Here is a 25,232-nt window from a genome sequence, read left to right as displayed (position 1 = left end):
CCACCCCCCCGCCCTGCCCAGTAAAATGTATTTGAAAGTTGTGTATGTAGTATGAATTAGTAGTGCCTTTTCATTGCTGAGTAGTGTCCATTGAATAACATACCATAATTCCCCAGTGAATGACTTATTTCAGACTTGAATAAAGGATGCTATATGCATTTGTGTATAGGTTTTTATATGAACTTACATTTTTATTTCTCTTGCATTGATGTGGCTTACATCTATAATCTCAGCATTTCAGAGGCTGGGGCAGGGGTTGCCATAAGTTTGAGGCTAGTTTGGGCTACATGATGAATTTCAGAGTTAGACTAACACAGTGTCTCAGAAAGAAAGGAGGGAATGAAAGAACAGAACAGTAGTAGGAATATGATTGCCAGGTCATATACTAAGTGTGTGTGTTCAACTCAGAGACTGCCAATTTGTTTATTAAAGTAACTGTTACATTTTTGCATTACTACCATTGCTGTGTGTAGAAAGCCTGACTTCTCCAACATCCTCCCCAGCCGTTTGACATTGTCCTGTTATATTTTGTTGTAGGCATTCTAGTATGTGGACATGGCCTTTGCCTGGCTAATCATGTTGAACCTCTTTCCATATGTTCATTTGCCATCTACATATTTGCTTTGGTGCACCTTCAAAGTCTTGTCTTTTTTTTGTTTTAAGATTTTGGGGGGTGGCTTATTTAGAAAATTCAGTTATTTATTTGTGTATTTTTGTGTTTGAGTGGTCAAGCATGCCATTATACATGTGTGGATGTCAAAGGACAACCCATGAAAATGAGAATGGATTGATCTTTGATCTCCATGTATAGTGGTCTTCCACTTCTAAGACCTCTTTTGTTTTTGCTACACAGCAGGCCATAACATCTAGATTCATACTTAGGTTCTGGGGATCAAACCCAAGTTGTCAAGCTTGCGTGTTTGAATATTTTTACCCCCTGAGCCATCTCCCCAGTTCCTGTTTGTTTTTGAGACAATGCCATTTTGTTAAGGATGACTTAGAACTCCTGATCGGCATGCCTCTACCTTTCAGATATTTGGATGTCAGAAGTATACTACCATACCCAGATTTATTTGTGTGTGTGTGTGTGTATGTGTGCACAAGTGCACATTACTCATGTTTTAAGTTAGGTGTACTCTATCACTTTCTGTCTTATTCTTTGAAAAAGAGTCTCACCAGACCTGAAGCTAGTTTGGAAGACAGCAAGCCCCATCAATCTTCCTGTCTCCTTTACAATGCTGGAATTGTACAGACAGTCCTAGTCATGTGCGTGTTTTTATGCATATGCTTGGGATTTGAACTTAGGTTCTCATTAAACCATTGCTCCAGCCTCTTGCCCCCTCCCTTTTTTTTTCTTTAAGCGAAGATGTGTCTGTATGTGTTTGTGATTGTACACATCATCATGTACTTATCAGAAATAAATCTCTAATAAACACAATTTATGTATACTACCAGTACATTTTCCAGTACTTAATTAAGAACATGGAGAGTAGGGGGAGGCTAAGATGGTAGACCAGAGTAGAAAGAAGAACCATTTATTTAGTACAGTGAAAGAAAGAAGTGGGCATATGAGTAACAGAATAACTTGTTCTAGTCTTAAGATCTTTTTTAAAAAAAATGTGTCCTCAGGGCTGAAAAGATGTCTTCGTGATTAAGAGCACTGGCTGCTCTTCCAAAGTACCTGGGTTCAATTTTCAGTGCCCACATGGGGTTTGTCTATAACTCCAATTCCAAGGGATTTGACACCCTCTTCTGGCTTCTCCACAGGCACCAGGCACACACATGATGCACAGACATACATGTAGGCAAATATACATTTTTTTAGAATAATTAAGAAATATTTTTAAGTGTTTTCACTTCTTTGCAAATACTTTTCAGTCTTTGGGTATTAATTTTTCCAGCATTGTCTTGCAAAGCAGCAGTATTACATTTTGATGACATCTATTCATTTTTTAGTGAAAACAGTTTTTGGTGGTACATCTAAGAAATCTTTACCTAGCCCAATGTTAGAAAATGTTTATATCCATAAAAAAGACTGGTGGGGCTGGAGAGATGGCTCATGGTTAAAAGCACTGACTGCTCTTTCAGAGGACCAGGGTTCAATTCCCAGCACCGACATGGCAGCTCACAGCTGTCCATGACTTCAGTTCCAGGGGACCTGACACCCATGGCAAAACATCAATGCAATAAAATAAAAATAAATAAATTAAAAAAAAAAAAAAAAAAGACTGGCATAGTGGCACATGCCGTAATCCCAGCACCTGGGAGACTGAGACAGAAGGATCTCAGGTTTGAATCTAGGTTGGGCTACATGGAGTTTGACTATTGGCAGTCCTGGGAATCAAACCTAGGGCTTTTGCCATGCATGTGAAGCAAGTGCTGTACTCCTGAGCTATGTTCCTAGTTTGATACTGGCCTAAGCTACATAGGGAGACCCTGAGGAGGACCTTTGGAGACTTCAGAATGGATAGAGGAGGGAGGGAGGGGAGGAAGGAAGGAAATAATGGTAGCAATTTCTTTTTATTTTATTTATTTATTTTTTTGCAAAAAGCCAAATGGTGAATTTTTGGGGCTGTGTGGGCCATGTGTTTGTCACTAGTTTGTTACTGCTTAACTCTTGTCATTGTAGTTAAAAAAAAAAAAAAATTAACCTTAGACAGTAGATAGCACAAAGAAAATGATTGTGTTCTGGTAAACTTTATATAAAAGGTGATGGGCTGGGCTTGTTTTATAAGGGTAGTCACTATCAGTTCATTAGTGATAAAAGCAGAATGAGTAGAGAAGAGTAGATGCACAACTCTTAGAGAATGGGTAAAGAGAAGAAAGGCTCAGGTTGTAACTCAGTGGTAGAGCACTGGCCTACTACTATATGCCAGACAGAAGAGTCAGTCTCCAGCACCATGAAAAGGAAGGAGGAGGAGTGGAGGGAAGAGAAAGAAAAAAGCAAAAGGAAATAAAAGGAGAAGGAAAAAGAAAAAGAAATGTTTTGAATCTCATCTTCAGCAAACTTGAACATGCATATTAATTTTTCTTTTTGTTTTTCAAGACAGGGTTTCTCTGTGTAGCCCTTCCTGTCCTGGAACTGGCTCTTCAGAGCAGGCTGGCCTCAAACTCAGAGATCTGCCTGCCTCTGCCTCTGCCTCCTTGGGATTAAAGTCATGTGCTACCACTGACCCAACACATACTAATTTTTTAACATTAACCTCTGTGCTCTCACCTTCAGCAGATGCTTTTGTTCATTTGTTTGTTTTTGAGCTAATGATCTATTTAAAACTCTCATGACCACAGACCATTTAACGTATTGACCAAAATTTTTCGTGATTAAACTTTAATGCTTTCTACTGAAAATTGATAGAGCCATCTTCTATTAATACACACTTAAATGTTGTCCATGTTTTATACTTTTTACAAGCTGGGGGATATTGTATTTCTTCAGATTACTAACCTGCATCTATGTGGTCATTGCTGCAGATTCCTATGGCCTGAGTTTTGGGGTTGGTTTCACATGTTCTACGTCTTAGGCTTGGTAGGAGCTCCAAACGCCTCCAAAAAGGTGGTGCTGTCTTAATGTACATGTCAGTCTCTTCTCTCTACTTAAAGGATTTTATCCATCCTATATGACCAGTAAAAATCGATTGTTTCATCTTGCTTTTATGGGGGGGGGGTGTCTCTCATATATAGCCTAGACCAGTGGTTCTCAACCTGTGGGTCACAACCCCTTTGGGGAACAAACAACCCTTTCACAGAGGTCACATATCAGATATTTACAATTTATAATGGCAACGAAAATAATTTTATGGTTGGGGGTCGCCAACATGAGGATCTGTATTAAAGCATTAGGAAGGTTGAGAACCACTTTCCTAGATGAGTCCAGACTTCACAGTGAGGTAAGGGTGGTTATGCTTCCACCTCCCAAATCCTAGGATGATAACAGTGTGCCACTGTGCCCAGCTTGCATGGTGTCATGGTTGACCCAGGGCTTAGTACATGCTAGGCAACTGCTCTACCAGCTGAGTTATATCCCCAGCCTTACTTGCATTTTCCCTGTTGTTCATGAGGTTGAGCTTTTTTTGATGGGTTTCTCGTCTCTTTGAATCAGCATGAAGTTGTAGTTTATATCATTTCTGTTGGTAATGTGTTGGATTTTAATTATTAATTTGTACATGCATTAAATCAACTTACTCAGCCTTAGCAATGTTGACATTTTAGGCTAGGTACTTCTTGATTGTTGGCATCATCCTGTGCCTTGCAGAATATTTAATTAACAGCATCCTGGAATCTGCTCACTAGACACTGATAGTGTGTGGGCACATACACGCTGGTGCTAACCAAGAAAGCCTACACATCATCACATCCTGTCCCCTGATGGGTGAATTTCCCAGCATGGCAACCACCTGATCAAAAATGATACATAGCAGATGTTTTCTCCCAGGTTCTTGCTGCTTGTCTTTGTTTCTGGTGCTTTTTGCCTTAAGATGATAACCTGGTGTGCTAGGCTTCTCTTTTTTTATGTTAACATACTTTATAGAGAAGAAGGAACCTGCACAGCTTTAAATGAGTAACACTGGGAAATTTTTACTGTACATGTTTGAGAGTTAGGAGAGTAGGAACCTGAACACTTGTAGAAACCAGGCCTAATTAATTCCCCTTCTCTCAGAGATTTAGAGAGTAGGAGAACAATGTCTATGTGAGAGTTGTGTTGCGTTTTATTTAGTCTCTGGCAAAGCCTTTTTTTTTTTTTTTTAAGGTGCTAGAGATGGAACCTAGTGCCTCCTGCATACCAGGCAAGTGGCAAGTGCTCTGCTACTTAGCTCTGAAAAGCTTTTTTTTTTTTGTTTCTGTTTTCTTTTTGAGATAGAGTTAAATATAGCCCAGACTGGCCTTGAACTTGCTACACAGCCGAGGGTGGCCTTAAATTCCTGATCCTCTTGCCTCCACTGTTTGAGTACTGGAATTACAGGTGTGTGCTCACACCCAACCTCTGCAACTGCTGTTTTTTAAAGATAGTCAAAGGCTTATTATACGTTCTGGGCTTTGACTTTTCAAACTAATGTAGAGCGTCACATCTGGAGGAAGGGGTGGACTGCCCACTGCCACTGAGACTTCCAGACAGGTGAGTGCATGTGAAGTGATGGCTGTGAATTTAGAAGCAGGGTCAAAGGGCGTCCTAGATTAGGCCACTGCACCACAATGCCTGTGAGCAAACCATGTGTGGGCTGTTTTCAAAGGAGTGACCTTGGTGCTCTCAGCTACATCTATACAGATGTTGCTCCCAAGCTATCCTGGGCTGTTTGCCTCAAAGTAGATTTTCGAGAGACTGCAACTGTGAAGACCTCCCCACTCTTGCACCCCCCTCCCACACATACATACATACATACATACATACATACATACATACATACATACTAGGAAAGAAATCCTAGTCTCTTTCTGGCTCCATTGCTGTGTTGTTGGAGATAAAAGGGGCACATGTAACAGGCAAAAGTCCAAAGTTGGGTTGCGGAGATACGCATCATAGGCTCCTTGTTATCCAACTGTAGTCCACAGTGAGGACAGGAAAAAGCAGTAGGAGTGGAAAGCTTTTGAGACACACAAACTTTTTTCTCTTGGGAGCTTGAGCTGTTGTATTGGAATGACATTTGGGTTTCTTTATAGGGTTCTTTAACACCATGTTTGTGTATAGGCGTGCTCACCTGCTAGGGATAGAACCCAAGGTTTTGTGCATGTTCTGTTACTGAGCTGCATCCCCAGGCCTCTTCAAAGGCCCTCCTACTGAGCCAGACCAGGTGGCACATACCTGTAATCATAGCACTTGGGAAAGGGGCAGGAGAATCAGAAGTTTAAGTCCAGTCTTAGCTACATAGTGAGTTGTAGGCTAAGGTACTTCATAAGATGGCTACATGAGATCCCTGTCACACACACACAGACAAGTCCTCTTATCCAAATGTGACAGACAGCTCACACCTGTAATCTAAGTACTTGGGAATCTGAAGCAGGAGGGTCATCATTTTTGAGGCCACCCTGAACTACATAGTTCATTCCAGGCCAGCCTTGCTTAAAAGTGAGACTGCATTTCAAAAACAAAAGAAAAGGTACTGTTAGTGATCATAGTTAAACTTGGAATTGTTGTTTTGTGTTCATAGAATTATTTTGTAGAGTAGTTTTAGTTGTACAAAAAGATTATAAAGAAGCTAGTTAGGAGCTGGTAAGATGGCTCAGTGGGCTAAGTCTTATCGATGACCTGAGTTCAAAGGAAGGGGGAAGAACTGACTTCTGCAGGTTGTCCTCTGACCTCCATGCTCTTGTACACATATACGTGTGCACAAACAAAATAAATATAATTTTAAAATGAAAAGAAGTGGGTGGCTAGAGAGAAGCTCAGCAATTCTCTTCTAGAGGACCCGGGTTTGGTTCTCAGCACCTATGTGGTAGTTCACAACCATCAATAACTCCAGTTTCAGGGGACCTAACGCCCTCTTCTGACTTCCACGGACACTAGGTACACAAAGTGCACTTATAAATAAGTGACAAAACACACACATAAAAAAGTAAGTTTTGGGGTCTAAAGAGATGGCTCAGTGGTTAAGAGCACTGACTGTTCTTCCAGAGGACCTGGGTTCAGTTCTCAGCACCCACATGGCAGCTCACAACTGTCTATAACTCCAAGATCTAACACCTTCACACAGACATACATGTAGGCAAAACACCAAATAAAATATGTACATAAAATAAAAATAAATAAATTTAAAAAATAACAGGCGTATTCCTTTTATATCTTTCCCCAACAACTTTTTTCCGTTATCCACATCTTGCAGTTGGATACATTTGTTGCAATTAATGTATATGAGTGTGTGTGTGTGTGTGTGTGTGTGTGTGTGTGTGTACACGTGTACATGTATGTGTACATGTGCTCTCTATATGCATGCATGCTGCCCACAGAGGTTAAAAGAAGTCAGGTCTCTTAGCCTGGATTTACAGATTACTGTGAGCTACCATGTGGGTGCTGGGAACTAAACCTGGGTCCTGTTTAAGAACAGGATGTAGTGAGCCATCTCTACAGGTCCTGTTTTTGTTTATTTTGAAAGGTGTGTTTTGTTTGTTAACTTGGGGTCTCATATATCTCGTGATAGCCTTCAGCTTGATATATAGCCAAAGATAGCCTTTAAATTCTGCCTTCTCGAGTGTCGGGAATGTAGGCATGGGCTTCCATACATGGTACTATCCCTACAGTTTTGCCTTTCCTGGTAAGTCATACAATTGGAATCATACAGTATGGTATTTCAAACTTTTCTTTAACTTAATAATAAGCATTTAAAGTTCTTGCTTACTGGGCTGGGAGGGATGTAGCTTAGTAGCAGAGTACTTACCTAGCATGCTCAAGGTCCTAGGTTTGATCCCAGAGCCTGCCCCCACCCACAAAAAGAAAATTGTCTTAAATAAATAAGGACTGGGAACTTTGGGAGATTAGCTCAATGGTAGAGTACTGCCAGTTAATCACAAGATCGTGGGTTTGGTTTCCAACACCATACAAAAGAAAGAAAATTAAGGCTCAGTCGGTATTAGAAAACAAAAGTTTTTCCTTGTCTTTTTGTGGCTGAATAGTTCTGGTGGTTTGAATAGGAATGGCCCCCATAGACTCATGTGTTTGAATGCTTGGCCCATAGGGAGTGGCACTATTAGGAGGTATAGTCTTGTTGGAGTAGGTGTGGTCTTGCTGGAGGAAGTGTGTCACTATGGAGGTGGGCTTTGAGGTCTCATATGCTCAAGCTGTGCCCAATGTGACACCTAGTCTCCTGTTCCCTGTGGATCAAGATGTAGAACTCTCAGCTCCTTCTCTAGCACTGTGTCTGCCTGCATGCTGCCATGCTTCTCGCCCTGATAATGTACTAAACCTCTGATCTGTAAGCCAGCCCAAATTAAATGGCTTCCTTTTAAGAGTTGCTGTGGTCATGGTGTCTCCTCATAGCAATAGAAAACCTAACTAAGACAATAGCTCATTTCTTTTTAGGTCATTGTTGATTAAGCAGGTGTTTGTAACCACAGTTGATCTCTTTGTATGGGTATAGGTAGGTGGATATGGTGTATGTATGTTTATGTGGGTACTTATACATATGTGTGGGGTTACAAGTTTATGTGGAGGCTAGAGGTCAATATTGAATGACTTCTTTTATCACAGTGTATTAAAATGCCATGACCAGAGACAGCTTACAGAAGAAAGTTTATTTGAGCTTACAATTCCAGAGGGACACTCTAATGGTGAAGGAGATATGGCAGCAGGTAGCCAGGGTAGTAAGGTGTGTGAAATCACATTTCTATCCACACTCAGGAAGCGCAGAGAACAAAGTGGATGTGGGGCAAGACTAAACTCAAAGTCCACCCCCAGTGGCTTCCTCCAGCAAAGCTTCATCTCCTAAAGGTTCTACACCTCCCCAAACAGTACCATATCTGGGAACCAAGTATTCAAATGCTTGAGCCTGTGAGAAGTATTTCTTGTTCTCATTCTCTGAGACCTGGGTGCTACTGAGTAGAGCTACTCTGTAAATGGCAGTACTATCAGTAAGACAGTGTGGGATATACTGGCTGTGGTGAGGAGAGGTGTATGGTAGTGTCCACCACACACTCTCCACCTTATTTTTTGAGAACCTGAAGCTCATTGATTCAGCTAGGCTGGCCAAAGAGTTCCACGGGTCCCTCTGTCATGTTCCCAGCTCCCTGAACTGGGATTACAGGTATGTGCCAACTCATCCAACTTGTATATGAGTGTTGGGATATGAACTCAAGTCTTCATGTTTGTGCCAGCAGGCTCTTTACAGACTGAACCATCTCCCCAATAGTTGATCTTTTAGTGCAGAAAAGAAAATCCCTTAAGTGCAAATACAGTCATTTATCTTTGCCTTCACATACCCAGATAAAATTAGAATTTGCCTGATGTTATTTTTCTTTGCAGATTTTTAAGTAATACCATGTCTAATGGTTATGAAGACCACATGGCCGAAGACTGCAGGGATGATATTGGGAGAACGAATTTAATTGTCAACTACCTCCCTCAGAACATGACCCAGGAGGAACTACGGAGTCTATTCAGCAGCATTGGCGAGGTTGAATCTGCAAAACTTATTCGGGATAAAGTAGCAGGTAAAGAGCCTGAGAAGTTTCTGGAAGAGGTCATGGTTGCTGTCCTGTTAAGTACTGGCTCCCCTCATGGTTACTTCCTTAGTACAGAATAGCTGCAGGCTAGAAACCATAGCTGTGAAGTTCTGTTCTTTTACTTCAAACTTTTTTTTTACAGCCCAGTATAAGATTGGACAGGAATGGGAGGGGATGGGGGGTGGGTATCCTAGAGAGATGATTCAGCAGTTAAGAGCACTTGCCACTCTTTCAGAGGTACAGAGTTTGGTTCCTGCACCCCCATTGGGCAGCTTACTGTGTAGGTAGCTCCAGCTCTAAGGGACCTAATGCTGTCTCGCAACCTCCACAGGCACACATTTATGTACATATAACACCACCACCACCCCCGCATACACAGATTCTATAACTGAAAATAAAATACACCTTGAAAAAAAATCTGGGTTAAGGTCCCCCAGAAAGAGCTTGGGGTTTTCTGTAAGATAGAACACATGCCGGGTGTGGTGGTACATGCCCTTAATCCCAGTACTCAGAGACAGAAGCAGGTGGATTGCTGTGAGTTCCAGGACAGCCAGTGCTAGGTAAAGAGACCCTCACTTAACAGCAAGAACCACATGTACAAAATAAGACATGAGAAGAGAAAAATGGAGGGACAGCAGAATGGAGTGCTCTGAAAACTGTATGGAGCCACATAATTCTGCACGGGTTGATCGAGTCCCTCATATAGAAGGGACTTGATCAACGTGCTAGACCACACGCTCACCAGACCTGTGGGTGCAGACCTTCATGCACAAGTGAACCCTTTACCATCTGGAGGTCTGGGTCAGGAGCAAGATGCCTGAAAGCCTTATGCTCTCTCACGATGTGACTCGTAGGCCTTTGGGCACCCATCCATTCAGTAGCTATATAATCCTGACTATACCTACCTTATAGGTGTTTGTAAAAGGCCAGGTTCCTGTTAGGGCCTCCTTAGGTTTGGCCTCTTAGGTTCTGAGAATGTGGCTTCAGGAGCACAGTGCTGCAAAGCATGCTTCATTTCTTTCCCTTTTGGGTGTAATATTGTCCTCAGGAGTCACTGCCCTCTTCCTTCTCCTTCCTGCCCTCCCCGACTCCCCTTCTCTACTTTGTCTGACTGGGAAAAAAGCAATACTTTGAGGCATTCCAGCTATCATCTAGTTTTTAGGTGTCTAGATTCATCTTGGAAACTAAAAGGTTTTTTTAACTACTCTTTTTGTATTATGGAAAACCTCAGGTATGTATGAACAAAAAAATATGTGTTCAGTCTGGTATATTCATTGTGTTGCTTCATCAACCTTCAACATTTTTCCAGTAACCCAAATACACTGATCCCTGTACAGCCTGTCTGATCGCTGTCCAGAGAAATCACTCATCAGATGAGGTCCTTAAACTGAAGGGCCTTTTCCTCTTTCAATCCCAAGTCTTGTTTAATGCCTTCTAAAAAGGAACTTTAGATAATACACAGACTGAAAAATTTTACATTATTTATGACATTGTCCTGCATAGGAATCCTGCCTAAAAGGCCTTTGGATTTGGATTTCTGCTTATGTTTTGGTAGAAGGGATTCTCAGCAGCATCTTCAGTCATTGGGAGTCTAGCTCTTGGTTCTCATGCCCTGACTTCTTTCTGTGGACTTCAGAGGAATATGAGCTATATTTAGTAGGAACACCTAGATTGGGCAGGGTTAGTCCTGAAAGAACTAGTCTTGAAGAATTGGAAGCATTGGAGGCAGCAGAAGTGGGATTAGAAAGTGAGTTGAGTTCCCAGATATAAGGCTTCTCTCTAGCCTGTAGGCCGGGTTGGGAGTTGGTACCGGTTCAGCTCAACAACTTCTGGACTAGCAGCCTTTTGTTCTGATTCAATGAGTGTCATATCTGAGACTCTAATCCCACCTTACTTTACTACCCTGCTGTCAAAACATTTTTGCTTACTGATTCTAGGGCTGTGGCCTTAAATTTCACTGTTCATCTGTTATTCACTCTGCCTAGTCCTATGTCTCTTTTTCCCCTAGCTGGAGCTTAGCCTGCCTACTCTAACAAGAGAATCCTTTATATCTCTCTAGCTAGGCATGCTGCTAGGGCCATTTCTAGACCTGCTCATTGGCACAGTGGATAGTCTCATTCTTGATAGGCTTTATGTGTGCTTTCTCTCCTCCAGCCCTCAACTGGCCCTCACTTGGAGCTAATGACCACCTACTATTTCACAGTAGAACTAACAGCTGTCTCCTCTCTGCCCTGAATCTCTTCCCTCCCTGGCTACTTAAGACCCATGAGCTATCCAAGCACACAATTTTCCTTGAGTCTCTTGAGAATCATCCACCCAGGGCTCCAAAGTCCTTCCTGGGTTTCCTGATGTCCTCCAGCACTCTGAAATTTGGAATAGGTGCTGCAGCCTGAAGCCTGGCTACACACTGAGTGAGGGGTGCCGAACTGTACCCACTTGAAACTGGTAGCACCTTCTGAGTTGTGAACATTAATATATGTCTCCAGATATTGTTCTGAATGTTAGTAGGAGGCAGAAAAGCTCTGGGGTGAGAATGTGAGAGCTCTGTGTATTTTCCTCCCCTGTACTACAGGCTGTCAATGTCAAATTCCCTCTCTGTACTTCCTTCTAGAAACATCCTCTTCCCCTGGCTGGCTGGCTGTCCTCAAGGCCACACTCTGTCTATCGCAGATGCTCCTTTCCCCAGCCTTGCACTTCAGATAATTCCATGGCCCTCTTCCTTTTCCAGAGCTGATAATCAGGGTGAGTTTAGTTTGCTGCCTCTCCTGACCAGACGGCTCTCCTGAGCTCCAGGCCCTTCTGCACCAGATCCAATGTATCCCACATTATACTATTCTGACATTGTCTTAGCTGATAGAACCACTGTCTACACAGTAGCTCCACTAGGAAGTACCAGGTCTTAGAATTCATTCTTCTCAGTGTTTCTGTAGACTTTTGCTGTCCTGCCTCTTCCCCCAAGAGTTATCCTAGCCCAGGATGTCATTACCTGCTTTATTGCTGTGTCCTCTTAACTGACCACCCAAGCCTTTTCTCCTTCAGATTTCCTCAGTACAGCAAAGGGACTTCTTCAGTTTCCATGTGGCCCAATCACTCCCTTCCTCCAAAACCCTTCAGATTCTGGGCTCTGTTGGTTTGAGAATGTCTTTTCTGGCTCAGCTAGTCACCATAAGATTGCTGGCTTGTAGGTTTTCATAGCAACCCATACTGCACTGAGGTGGGCGCTTTCAAATCTGAATATTCATTTTGCAGATTTTTACTATGGGTCAACTGGGCACTAGTGACAGCAGGAAAGGGGACAGGGTGACTAAGATGAAGAGTCACTTTATTAACTGGGAAGCTTCCTTTGTTTGTGGCCAGCCAGGTGTAAGTCCCCTTGTTGAGGACATTGTGTTTGCTATTGGCATTTCCATCTACAAACACTAGGTACATGGTATCATCATAGTGTCTATCTGGTATCATAGTTTACTGTGCAACCTCTAGCTATCTTGAATGACCCTTGAAGGATCGGAGTCAGCCCTCAACCCTCATGGTTCCCTATTCTCCCTGTCATCATCTCATTGCCATGTATCTCTGATCAGGATTGAATCTACACCCTTCATCATCATCTCCTTGTGTCCCACACCCACTCTCAGCCTGGACTGAGTTGCTTATTTCCATAACATGCCTACTCTGGCTCTCAGGACTACTGAACAATGTTCCTTCTACAAGAATGCTTTTCTACACTTTGCCAACTTAACTACTTTTCCCTTGGCATGATTCATCTTTGCACCTCATTTTAAAAAAACAAAAAACTGACCGGATGTGATGGCACATACCTTTAATCTCTGCACTTTAGAGGCAGAATTAGGCTACTTACTAAGACCCTGTTCTCAGAAACAAACAGCAGGGGCTGGAGAGATGGTTCAGTGGTTAAGATCACTGGGTGCTCTTCCAAAAGACCCAGGTTCAATTCCCAGCACCCACATGGTAGCTCACAACTGCCTGTATGTAGTTCCAGTTCCAGGGGATCTGACACTCTCACATAAATAAGTTAAATAAATTTTTATTAAAAAAACAACAACAAAAGCAGCAGAAACAGTAAACATTAATAGCAGGAAATAAAACACCCATAATTTGCCATTGGATACATTTTCTTTCAGACCCCATTTGTTGTATCTCCACTATAAGTAATCATTGGTACTATGCGCTATATAGCGAACTGTTCTTCCCATCTGAACATATTCCCTCCCTGCTGGACATTGTATTATCCCATCATCACAATAGTTGTGTAGTACTCGGTATACTGTGTTTATAAGCTCCACAGAGATGACTTACCTAGCATCATTCTGTTCACTCGCTATTTCCATAGAATCTTCCTGGAAGTAGTAAATCAGCAAATAAGAATGTCCCTTCCAAGAACCCCCATGGCTCCAGTTGCCAACTGGCCCTCCCTTCCACCAAGGTTTGCCATCAGTGCCATGGGTCCTGCAGGATTCCTCTGCCAGCTGATACAGCAAGTGATGTTGGATCATGTCTTGACCTGCATTTCTAGTGAAGCCTGTCATCTCCATCTGCTTGCTGGCCACTTTTCTATTTTATGTAAAACACCCTTCTTGTCCTTTGCCTCTTACCTTTCTTTCCTTTGGTTCGTTTACTATTTCTTTCTTACTGCCAGATTCCTTCCCTTTGTCACCCATGTCCTGTGTTTCTCAATAAAGTCTTCTCTGTAGCCCCTATGTGCCTTTAAAGAAAGAGTTCACAGTCCCCACACTGCACAAGAGTCCTCACCTCTCGTGTGCATACCTTCAGCTCCCGGTTCCTAGAAGCACAAAGGACAAGGCAAGACAGCTGAGGCATCATCTTTTCAGTCATAACTCTTACCTGAACAGAAAAATATGTTTGGAAATGCAAGATGCTGGCCTAAGTATACCAGGGAATACTTAACAAGATAACATACATGGTGCCCCATGTGAAGGTTCCTCCAATGCAGCAGACCCCCAAAGGCTATTCTCTGACCCTCAGTAGCATCTGGGAACTTAAAGAAATGCAAACCACCCAGACACACCAGATCAGCTACTCTGAGAGTTGGACCATCTGTATTTTAACATTTTGGAGAGTGATACTGATGCTGGGTCAGCCAGAAAACAGGTGGTAGAACTGTGTTCCTGCAGTTAAAAGGGGGATAGAGGTAAAACCAGCCTCTGGGACAGTCTCCGATCTTAGAGGCATGATTTGTTTAGTCTTTATTCTCCATATCTATTACCCCCCTTCCTATTCCTTCCCCTCTTGCCTATACTATTATCCCATCTGCAGAACCTTGGCCATCTGACCTTGCCTCTAGGCTGGCCCTCCTACTCAAGTTCCCAACAGCCTATCTAGAATCTTTGTTTATCCCCACTACTGTTCCCCAGCCCTCAGGCTTCTCTCAGGCTGATCTCTCCTCTCTCCAAAGAAAGACAGAACCCTATAAGGCTCTTTGGTCCTAGTCAACAGAAGCAACAGGAATTGCCTTCTAGTATCTTGAGTTCCAGGCTAAAGAAAGATAAAGTCTAGATGTCCTACTGCTATATATACACAAACTGTCATTTGGGAACCACTTCCTCACCCCATCTTGAAGCCTCCTACCAGTTGTCTAGTCAGTGCTGACCATACTAAGGCTCCTCTGCAATCTTACTACCCCTATGCCACAAATACTGTGTCAGAAGAGCTGATGGTAAAATAGACAGGTGGTGAAGCTTCATGAATAGAGAAAAAAGACAAACTCAAAAGCAGTGGTGCCTACAAAAGGAAAAACAAGTGCTCTATTCCTGGGGTCAGGGTAAATCAGATGGGCTGTGTTGCTTGAGCACAGTAGGGGATTGGTAGAGAAACATTAAACAGCAGTTGTTTAGAGGTACAATAGCCTAGCCACTCTTCAGAAGAGATGGGTAGAGATGTATAACACCGATATAGTACGGTTGGGACCTTTTATGGAAATCCTCATGTCCCCAACTTAGCATTCTTGGTAGTATTCTGCAGTGTGACTACTGCGTAGTTCTAGCCCCACAGCCCTTCCTGCTGTGGCTGCTCACTTTGTCTAGAGCTATAATGCCAAGTCTGTAGGAGTTCTTTGTTAGAAATAGGAAACAAGGGGCTGGAGATGACTGTTTAAAAGTGCCTACTATGCAGGCTTGAGGACCTGAGTTGGGATAAAGAGTCAGGATCTCCACATAAAAAAAGTCCCTGTAATCAAACTAGAAAAAATGACTCAGAGGTTAAGAGTACTTGCTGCCTTTCCAAAGGTCCTGAGTTCAATTCCCAGCAACCACATGGTGGCTTACAACCATCTATAATGAGATCTGGTGCCCTCTTTTGGCATGTAGGCATATATGCAGGCAGAACACTGTGTACATAATAAATAAATAAATGTTTAAAGAAAAATAAGTTTCCTGTAATCTCAGTGTTGGTGCTTGGAGTGGAAGGGGAGATAGGTGGATCCCTGAAGCTCATTGGCCAGCCAGTCTGCCTATCTAAATCAGTAAATTCCAGGTACAATGAGAGATGTGTCTCGAAGAAGTGTTGACCACTTCAGTCTCTTATTCTGTGCGAGTCAACCAGTTGTGAGTCTTTGCATTGATTATCATCTACTCTGAAAAAGAGCTTCTCTGATGAGGGTTGAGAGACACACTGATCTATGGGTATAAAGATAAGAACCTAGGGAACAAGGTTGGGGGAGGATTATTTTGTTTTGTTTTGTTTTTAATTTTGATCACACTTTTTCTCCTCCTTCAACTCCTCCCGAATCCTACCTACCCACCCAACTGTATGTCATTTCTTTTAAAAACAAACACGAAAGGCCCACAGAAATAGAAACCCAAATACAAGCAAAAGACCAATATGACAAAAATGCCCAAACAAAGCAAAGAGACAAAAAGTCTGCCAGAAAAACAGTTCATTTTGTGTTGGCAAACTAATCCTGGGCATGGGGCCTACCCTGAAGTGTTGTTAATATACCCAGTGAGACTCCATTAGAGAAAATTAATTTTTCTTTTGCAAGCAAGTATCAGTTGCAAATAGCTTCTTTGTTAGGAGTGGGATCCCATGAACACTTCCCACTCTCAGTGCTGAGACCAGCCACCACCCATTCCCCCAAATCTGGCTTGAATCTACACAGACCTTGTGTATGCTGCTATAGTCTCCATGAGTTCATGTTCAGTCTTGTTGTGTCTGGAGGACCCTGCTTCCTTGGAGTCTTCCATCCCCTTTGGCTCTTAATCTTTCCACCTCCTCTTTTGCAAAGCTTCCTAAGACTCAAGGGGAGGAAGACTGAGTGCTCCGAAGTCTCTTACTCTGTACATTGTCCGTTTGTTGGTCTCTGTGTTAATTCTTCATTACTCCAAGAGGAAGTTTCTCTGATGATGTCTGAGTGAAGCACTGATATATATATAGGTTTAGCAGAATATCATTAGGAATCATTGTATTGCTATGTTCCTTTAGCAGAACAATAGTATTTGGTTTTCCCCAGGCCCATGTCCTGTCCAGTCTTGGGTTCTTGGCCATTCAAGCAATATCAGGTGTGGGTTCCATCTCATGGAGTGGGTCTTAAATCCAGTCAAAGTTGGTTACTCCCACATTTGTGCCACTGTTCTACAGTATGTGTTGCAGCAGGTCATCATTGTAGGTCACTGGGTTTACAGCTAGATTGATGATTACCTTTCTCCTGTATTATGATGCAGAGTACCCTCCAGTACCATGAATGCTAAGTCAATAGGGTAAAGATTTCAGGTAGACACTAGCTCAACTTCATGTTTGATGAGATATGCAAGTGTGTCTTAAGCAATAGGGAACAGTTTTTAAGATCTCCCCTGAGGCCTAGGACATAGCCACAGGTTTAATGCCCAGTTATGTTAGCAGGCATAAGTTCACAAGGATGTGAACAAAGCTTGAAATCCAAACAGAAAGTGGTCTGTTACTCATGCAGTGTTTGTGCTGCTGTTGCACAATTAACTCAGTGGCTGTGACTGTGTGCACAAGACATACACAAGAACAAAGCATCATGGATGGGGGATAGCAGGAGGGGCTCATGGAGTTCTACCCCTAGCTAGGAAGTTATTAGCAATCGATTATTGCTGGGGGAAGGAGTGTAAATTTCCTTTGGGGGTGCAACTCCTTAATGGGGCTACCCTGCTCCAACAGATGGTACTTCCCTCATGCAACATTAAGTGGATTTAGTCATTTGTAGGGTTTTTTTGTTTTTTTAATTGAGCATATATAGATAGGAGGGAAAGGGGATGGGGAGGAATTGGAGGTGTGGGGATGGGTAAGATTTGTCAAAACACATTTATATTTATTTTGTGTGCATTAGTGGGTTTTTTTGTTTTGTTTTGTTTTGTTTGCTTGCATCTTATGTTTATGTGAAAGTTTTAGATCCCCTGGAATAGGAGTTATAGACACTTGTGAGCTGCCATGTGGGTACTAGGAATTGAACCCAGGTCTTCTAGTAAAGCAGCCAGTGCTCTTAACCACTGAGCCATCTCCAATCCCATATGTGAAATTTTTAACTTAAAGGAGAATGAGGGGCTCATTGAAAACTAAGGACATGGGAATCAAGTGTGAATAGTTACATTAAACAAGTATTGGTTCACTTACTATACAAAATATGGCATGGTAATGGAAGATATTTCTGATAGAGGAGGCTAAGGGTGAGCTGGGAACTCTTACTTTGTTTAGTTTTTCTGTAAATTTAAAATTGGCATTAAAAAATGCAGAATCTGAGGAGGGTGGATTGGTAGGTAAAAGTGCTTGCCACCAGCCATGACAGCCTGAGTTCTGTGCCTCGGACCAACATGGTGGAAGGAAAAATCTGATTCCTGAAATGTGTTTATATCCCGTATACTTGCTGTGACATGGGTGCTTATGAATACACATATATAGTAAAATGATTTTTAAAAATGAGTATTAGAAAGTACCAATAAAACTAAAAACAGTTAAGCATGCATTAAGTTCTCTACTTGGTTCAGGTCTTGTTATCAGCGAAGGGGGTGGCTTCCTAGGTTCTGATTGTAGCAGACTCACAACACAGAGGTCTTTACATCCAATGGGCTTGTCTTAAAGCAGCTCTCTCAGGTACCCAGAACAGAATGAAGTAAGTGCCTGCATCCTGCATGAGCTGGCAGGATGTGAGTCAAGTTCCAGTCTTCCTCAGTAAGAGGTCATGGCTAGACATCCTCTAAGGCTCCTTCCGGACTATCACTCCAGTAGCTTCTTCTCCTGGACCTCTCTTACATGCCATGTCCCTCCCCAGGTAGACAGATAGATAGATGCTCCTGCCTGTCCTAAATATTTCACAAAGAGGACATTGGGATCCTTTGCTGCTTTCGTGATCTCACCTCTCATCACCAGATTTATACTGATAACATTGTTAGAGTGGACAGGAGAAGCTGGGGAAGTTTGGCCAGGGTTGTGAACCTGTGACCAGGGCCATTTGGCAAGTTTAGGATGCTCTCAGTTTAGTTTCTCCCACCCTTTCACTGGGTCCAGTTTCCCCAGACTCAGGAAAGAAAGGGAACCAGTACTAGATGGTGCCAGAGCCCAGTAGGCCTTCCCATTCTGGCAATTTTGTTTTCAGAGAATCAACAGGCTCTGGCCACTGGCCATCAGCTCCTCATCTGTCAGGCACCATAATGCAGCCAGCACCTTTTGGGACTGCTCAGCAGCATTTCACAGGATGCAGTCAGTAACACATTATTATTCTTTTTTGAGAAACAATTCATCTGTTTTGTGTGTATGCTCATGCGGCATAGCTCACATTTGGAGGTAAGAGGATATTTTAATTCAGTTCTTCTACTGTGTGAGTTTCAGGGATTGAACCCAGGTCATCAGGCTTGGCAGCAAGCCCTTAACTGGTCAAGCCTTCTCACTGGCCCAGTTTTTAAGTAACTTAATTGCAGGTTACCTTTGTTAGTTGCAAAGATGAAAAAGTTTGCCATGGTCTCAACAGTACTTCCCCAGAGTACCTCCCTTGGAATTTTGCCGTGTTACATTGTCTTCTCTTCTTCTCGCCTTGCCCTTGTGTCTCCCCTTCACTGCTCACTGACAACTAGTTTACAATGTCATGTTCTCTCCACAGGACATAGCTTGGGGTACGGCTTTGTGAACTATGTGACTGCAAAGGATGCAGAGAGAGCAATCAGCACGCTGAACGGCTTGAGACTCCAGTCGAAAACCATTAAGGTAAAGAGATGTAATCCCACCTCATCCGTTCCTGTGCTAAACAAGAGTCATTTTGAGGCCTGCTGCTTCTAGAGCATCTTGGGGAGTCCATGTACACTTATCCTAGAATGGCTGGTAGCCTCTTCAGCCTCACTGTAGGAAGGGAGTATATACTGAGTTAATCCTCAACCCCAGCCCATGACATCCCTTAGGTCCCCTTGTAGACAGACATAATTGGCCCTCAGCCTGAATTTCTCCTTTGTCATCTTTGAGACCACACTGCCAGATTCCCATAACAGCTCCTCAGTATTCTCTAGAGCTCTTTGTCTTCAGAGGATACTTCTTCACCAAGCAAACCTTTTCTGAGCCCCCAGTTAAACTCCTGCCCTTGTGAGTTCAAGGATGATATGTCCATGTAGCATGATAAAGGCCATTACAGTTGTGGGTTCATCTCACACACAGCATGATACCAACTGATGTCTCACAATTCTGACAACAACCACTCAGGGTCACCACACTGCACCACAAATTTAAGAGCCCTATTCACAATAATGCAGTCCTCCTTTCATGCCAGGTGCAGTTGTGTTTCCAGACACACTTACAGTTCTAATACAGCTGGCTGAAATTTTGGAGCCCCCTTGACCCCTTCAGATCATAAGCCACTAAAATGGTTCCCAGATAGTTCCTGTTATGCTATGCCTAAAGTCAGGACCCACTAAGCAGAGAGACACAGTCCATTAGAACACTCATGTCCCTGCCCTAGAGTCAGGGTACGTTCTCTTTTCCCATGGCAGTATGTTGATCATGAAAGATATTTCATTGTGCATCAGTGTCTTGAGTTTCTATGGAGGTCTTATTCTGTGTATGTGGCTGGCATAGTTATTGTCATAATAGCATTATAAGCATCAATTTATTCCCCCCTCCACCTACTCCAGCATGCAAAGGTGACTTGATACTGTGTGACCAAAATCCCAACCTTGTAGCCACTGACATGATATTTCTGATGATTTGGCCTTCATCCTGATCCATCATTTAGTATAAATCCAGATGTAAGCCATAGGATTCTGAATAACAAACTAATAGTTTAGAAGTTTCCCATGAGGAAGCCAGGATAAAGACCAGACATATTATTATATAAGTATAGGTAAAGAACCCAAACCCACTGTGCTAGTACCTGGGCTTCTGTTGCCTGTCCCAAATGCTATGTTGCATATTAACATCAACCCAAGATCCCCTATGACAGCCCAGGTTGGACTGAGGGAGCCTGGATCAGCAGGTTCCTACCTGCCACTCAGGCTGTGTGCCATATGAGGCCCTCCAGGATGTCCATTGTTAATCTGGAGGAAAAGCCTTAACCTGGCCAGAATGGGATACAAGGATATTCCAGGCTCAGGACCTACAGGTGCTAGGTGTGTCATTAATGGATGGGGCGCCAAGCAAGAGCAGCTGTACTGGAAGAGACCCAGAAGCCAGGCATATTCTGTCCCTAAAGCTAAAACCTTGCTTCTGCCCCTGCAGGCAGGTCTTTTTTGAAGGCTTCACATACATGCACATCTGACCAGCCTCAAATCACAGCTCTTCTTGGCTAAATTGTTGCTTGTGTCCTCATTGGTCCTGATGTTGTACTCTGGTTGCAGAAGTCAGAGGGAAGGGTTCTGCTCCTCTATGCCTAACCATCTTCTCTATGGCAGCCTGGCAACTATAGTGAGAAAACGGACTGATCAGGCTCGGGTGCAGCTCCACAGGCCTGCCAGGGCTGTGTGATTCACACAACTCACACTTAACAGGAGGATCGAAGGCCAGATCCTTCCACATGGCATCTCAGGGTCCTCACCACAGCCCCCATAGAGTATGAGGCCCAGTTTAGAATGAGACGCTGACTTTTTTTTTCTTCCCTCCAGTAAGTGAAATGGTTTCCCCAGCGTGTGGCAGAGGGAAAGAAGGAGGGGCAAAGGCCAGGGCTTGAAACTGGATGCTTTGGCACCTGGCATTTAACACCAGGTTAGCAGCTTCCTAGTACATGGTGGAAGATAAGTGCCTGGAACTTAAGTTATAGCACAGAGCTCTGAGGAAATGGAACATTCATTTTGGTCACCTGTTGTAGGGGTTTTGTTGTTGTTGTTGTTTGTTTGTTTGTTTGTTTGGTGTTTTGTTTTTGAGACAGGATTTCACTGTACAGCCCATACTGATCTTGAACTTGTTATCCACCGCCCCATCTCTGGAGCACTGGGATTCATTACATGTGTTCTTATCACTAATGATTGTGGTTGAGTTATTCAGCAGGTGTTTACTGAATGCCACTATTCCCCCTGACTCTGTTCTCAGGGGTGAAGGAAACAGTGATCATCCAAGTTTTACTCTCATGGAGTTAATTGAATAAAAATACAGTTTGTGAACCTGTGGTAAATGTAGTACATGTAGTACAAGAACAAAGTGAACTGTGCACTAAGTAGATAACAGAGGTCTGTGCCATTCACTTGCTCAGAGAAGTTGTAAGTTTGCTTATATAGTACCCCAGACCAGATGTCCTAAATAACAGAAACCATTTCACTGCTCTGAAGTCTTAGAACAAGGAGGTTAGTTGGTATTTTCCAGGGGCCCTGGAAAAGGGTCCTTCACAAGCTTCTCTAAATTCTAACAGTTGCTGGCAATCCATGGCATTCCTTGCATTTATAGAAGCATCCACATGTTCACTATAGTCCTCCATCTCTACATGACATTGTACCTGTGTGGGTGTGCCTGGGTCCAGATTTTCCCTTTCTATAAAAGTGTTGTCGAGAACTTAGAGGGTCCTCATGATGTGCCCAAGGATACTCAAAGGGTCCATGCACACATAACAGTGCCAGATGCCCTAGTGCTGCTCCATTGGACTCAATTTTGACTTTGAACTTGGCAGTGCCTAAAGAGAAAGGGCAAACAGAGTTCTTGTGGTCCTGTCCAACATTAGCGTTGAAGTTTTCCTTGTCATTTGGCTCTGAAAAGTACAGACAGTGCTAGTCCTGAGCTCTGCCCTACTGGTACCACTCAGTCACAATTTAAGAATGCCTGTGTCTCTGTGTCTTTCATTAGAAGCTGAGAAAATGATCCTGTATGCAGCTTAAGCAAGGTAGGCTGGTCCTGGATGGCAGCTCCCTGCTGATCCAGCCTAATCTCAGGAAAGCCTGGAAGAGCTGGCAGCCCTGGTGGTGGGGAAGCTACATTCTTTTTTGAGCTGTCCTGCCCAAAATTTGGTGTTTTTCACCAAGGCCTTTTGTAAAGTTGGAAGCCCTTAGTTGTGGGTACTTAACCCTTGGGCAGGAGTGAATGGGTATTCTGCAGGGTGTTAATGCAGGGTGTAGCCATGAACACTTTGGGCCCCTATGAAGAGAGAAGCTGGGGAGGCTGTGGACCAAGGCAGAACCAGTCACGTGTGTGTTAACCCCTGATTTAGATTATGGGAGTGGCCATGTATCCACAGAGCTCTTGCTCTACAGGTTGGACCTTGGTACTCAAGGCCTGAGAACAGATAGGGAAGCATCTACTGTGCACAACTCCCATTTCCTCAAAGACTGCTCCCCAGCTCCCTAATAGTTCTGGTGTTGCCCATGAGGTTGGTAGCTCCTTACCATGTTTAAGCAGTTTTGTGCCTTTAATACACAGATCTGAGTTCTTGTCCCCCACACACCACCCACCCTATTTCTAGAGCACTTGGTTCACACACATGCACCCAACTCTGTACCCAGCTTCCTGGCTCAGCTTTGGGTCCCATCCTGCTAGGCCACCTCTCTTCGTGCAGAATGGCCTCCTGCTAACCATATTATCTCATCAGGGAAAGCACCCAAAACCTTTCCTTGCTGTTGTCTTTGGGGCTTCCCTTTCTTTCTCCTAACACAGGCATTAACACCAAGCATTTGAATGCTGATCACCGGGCCCCCTCAGTGCAGCATTCTTATCTGAGCTTTTGTAGTGTCTTACTTGTTGACAGGAGTTGTTAAAGCCTTTCCAAGAGGATTCTCAGCTTTTGTGTGCCACACCACAAGTTCCTTGCAGGTGTGGACATAGGTCCTATTTTCAGCAGGAAATATGAACTTGAATCCCAGCTTCTGTGGGCCTATAGTCGCTTTGTCTTTGTGTAGTAGGAATAATGTTCTGCTTCTTAGAGATGCTGAGGACCAACTGAGAAAACGCTACAAGGTGTCTGAGGTCCCTGCTTGCCTGTAGTGAACTGCCAGAACAATACCATTGCAAGATACTATCCTGTGTGCAATTACTTGCCACAACATTGGCTTTGCATAATACCAAATTTTGGTTCCTGCCTATGGTTCTTTGGCCACATGTCAGTCCTAATTGTGACTTGTTTTGTTTTTAAGGTGTCATACGCTCGCCCAAGCTCAGAGGTCATCAAAGATGCCAACTTGTACATCAGCGGGCTCCCGAGGACCATGACTCAGAAGGATGTGGAGGACATGTTTTCTCGGTTTGGGAGAATCATCAACTCCAGGGTCCTTGTGGATCAGACCACAGGTACAGACAGGAGCTAGGTTAGGCAGCAAAGGCTTCTCTCTGAACCCAGCCAGGACCAGGTGTTCTAGGGAAGATAGAGAGATATCATGAGTTAGCCTCCAAAGGGGGGCAGATTGGACATGAGAAGACCTTAGTTTTCATTTGATTGGGCTAGGGGAGTGAGATGGAATTAAAAGAATCCTGGGAGATAGGGGTAATGGTGCATACCTTTAATCCCAGCACTCAGGAAGAAAAAGTAGGTGAATCTGAGTTCATGATCTGCCTGATTTATATAGCAAGTGACAGGCCAACCAGGGTGACATAGTGAGACCATGTCTAAAAAAAAAAGAAAAAGAAAGAAAAAAAGCAGCCACCCAGCATTAGACTAGCATTTTGTAGGAAAAATATCAAAATTTTGGCACCTTCTCTGTACACCCAGATAGCTTTTGCTGCCCTGAGAATAGTTGGAAGTTTGCTGTTCATGTGTCACTTGGAGTTCTTACTACAGATACATGGTGTCAGTATGTCTCCTCTTAAGAGTCCCAAGATCCCACCTTGTAGTGACCTGAAGCAACATCATTGGCTGTTTGATATGGGCTTGCTTCCTCAATCTTCATGATTGGGATGCTCTTCTCCAGAGAAGCAGTGAATTCCTGTCTCTGTCTTTCTGACCACTTGGCAGGTCCCTCCCAGACCATCAGTATAGACTTGGATACCAAGCTGTGTGTAGAGATACTGGACATAAATGCTGAGGACTCCCATATGCCCATGGCTGTGTCCCAACCCAACTCTGCTTCTTGGAACCAAAACATTCCTTGTCAAATGACAAGTATAGCTTAAGTTGGGAACATAATTACTCATTATCTCCACAACAGGAATGGGAATTTGCTGGAACCAGAAAGGAAGAGTCTGTTTAAAGGCTAAGCAAGGCCTGTGTGGGTTTGTTGTTTGTTTGTTTATTTGTTTGTTTTCTTGTTTTCTCCCCTTCACGTTCTCCATAGGCTTTGTGTCGCACCTCCTGGCTGTGGGTGGCTGTCATAGAATTCCTCACTTTGGGGCACCTTCCCTTTGGAAAAACTTGTGGCACTCTTTATGACTGCACAGGGTTGAGTTTCTTTGGCTCAAGCTCAGGCTCACTGCAGGCTTCCCAGGTACCTGTTCCTGGCATGCCAAACTGGCTCTGAGTGTGGCCTATAGCCTAGTATATACACCTACTCTGAGCAGTCTTTGCCAGAAAGGCCTAGGTTCCCTCACACCATTGTGCTCCTTGCTCTGGATGGGCAGCAGACTGAAAAATAGTATTTACTTAGCAGGAACTCCCAACCCAGTTTGCACTAAAAGTTATCAGCAGTCCCTGAAGTACCTGTTGAGAGAAGCAGTGAGCCGCTGGCCAGAACCAAGCTAACACAGGTTCTTCTTCCTGAGCCTCTTCC

General features: G+C 43.4%; 1 protein-coding gene across 1 annotated transcript in view; it reads left to right on the top strand.

Moving 5' to 3' along the window:
* The window catches only part of Elavl1 (ELAV like RNA binding protein 1), a 44,707-nt gene that overhangs the window by 8,498 nt on the left and 10,977 nt on the right, over positions 1-25,232 (top strand). Inside the window, exons 2-4 of the mRNA XM_059249703.1 lie at positions 8,948-9,135; positions 19,235-19,338; positions 23,667-23,820. Coding sequence (XP_059105686.1) covers positions 8,964-9,135; positions 19,235-19,338; positions 23,667-23,820 — 430 coding nt within the window. The 5' untranslated portion in view covers positions 8,948-8,963. The remainder of the gene's footprint in view (positions 1-8,947; positions 9,136-19,234; positions 19,339-23,666; positions 23,821-25,232) is intronic.

The sequence above is a fragment of the Peromyscus eremicus genome, chromosome 23, assembly GCF_949786415.1.
Source record: "Peromyscus eremicus chromosome 23, PerEre_H2_v1, whole genome shotgun sequence".
Classification (NCBI taxonomy): Eukaryota; Metazoa; Chordata; class Mammalia; order Rodentia; family Cricetidae; genus Peromyscus; species Peromyscus eremicus.
This window is presented reverse-complemented; position numbering and strand designations above follow the sequence as displayed.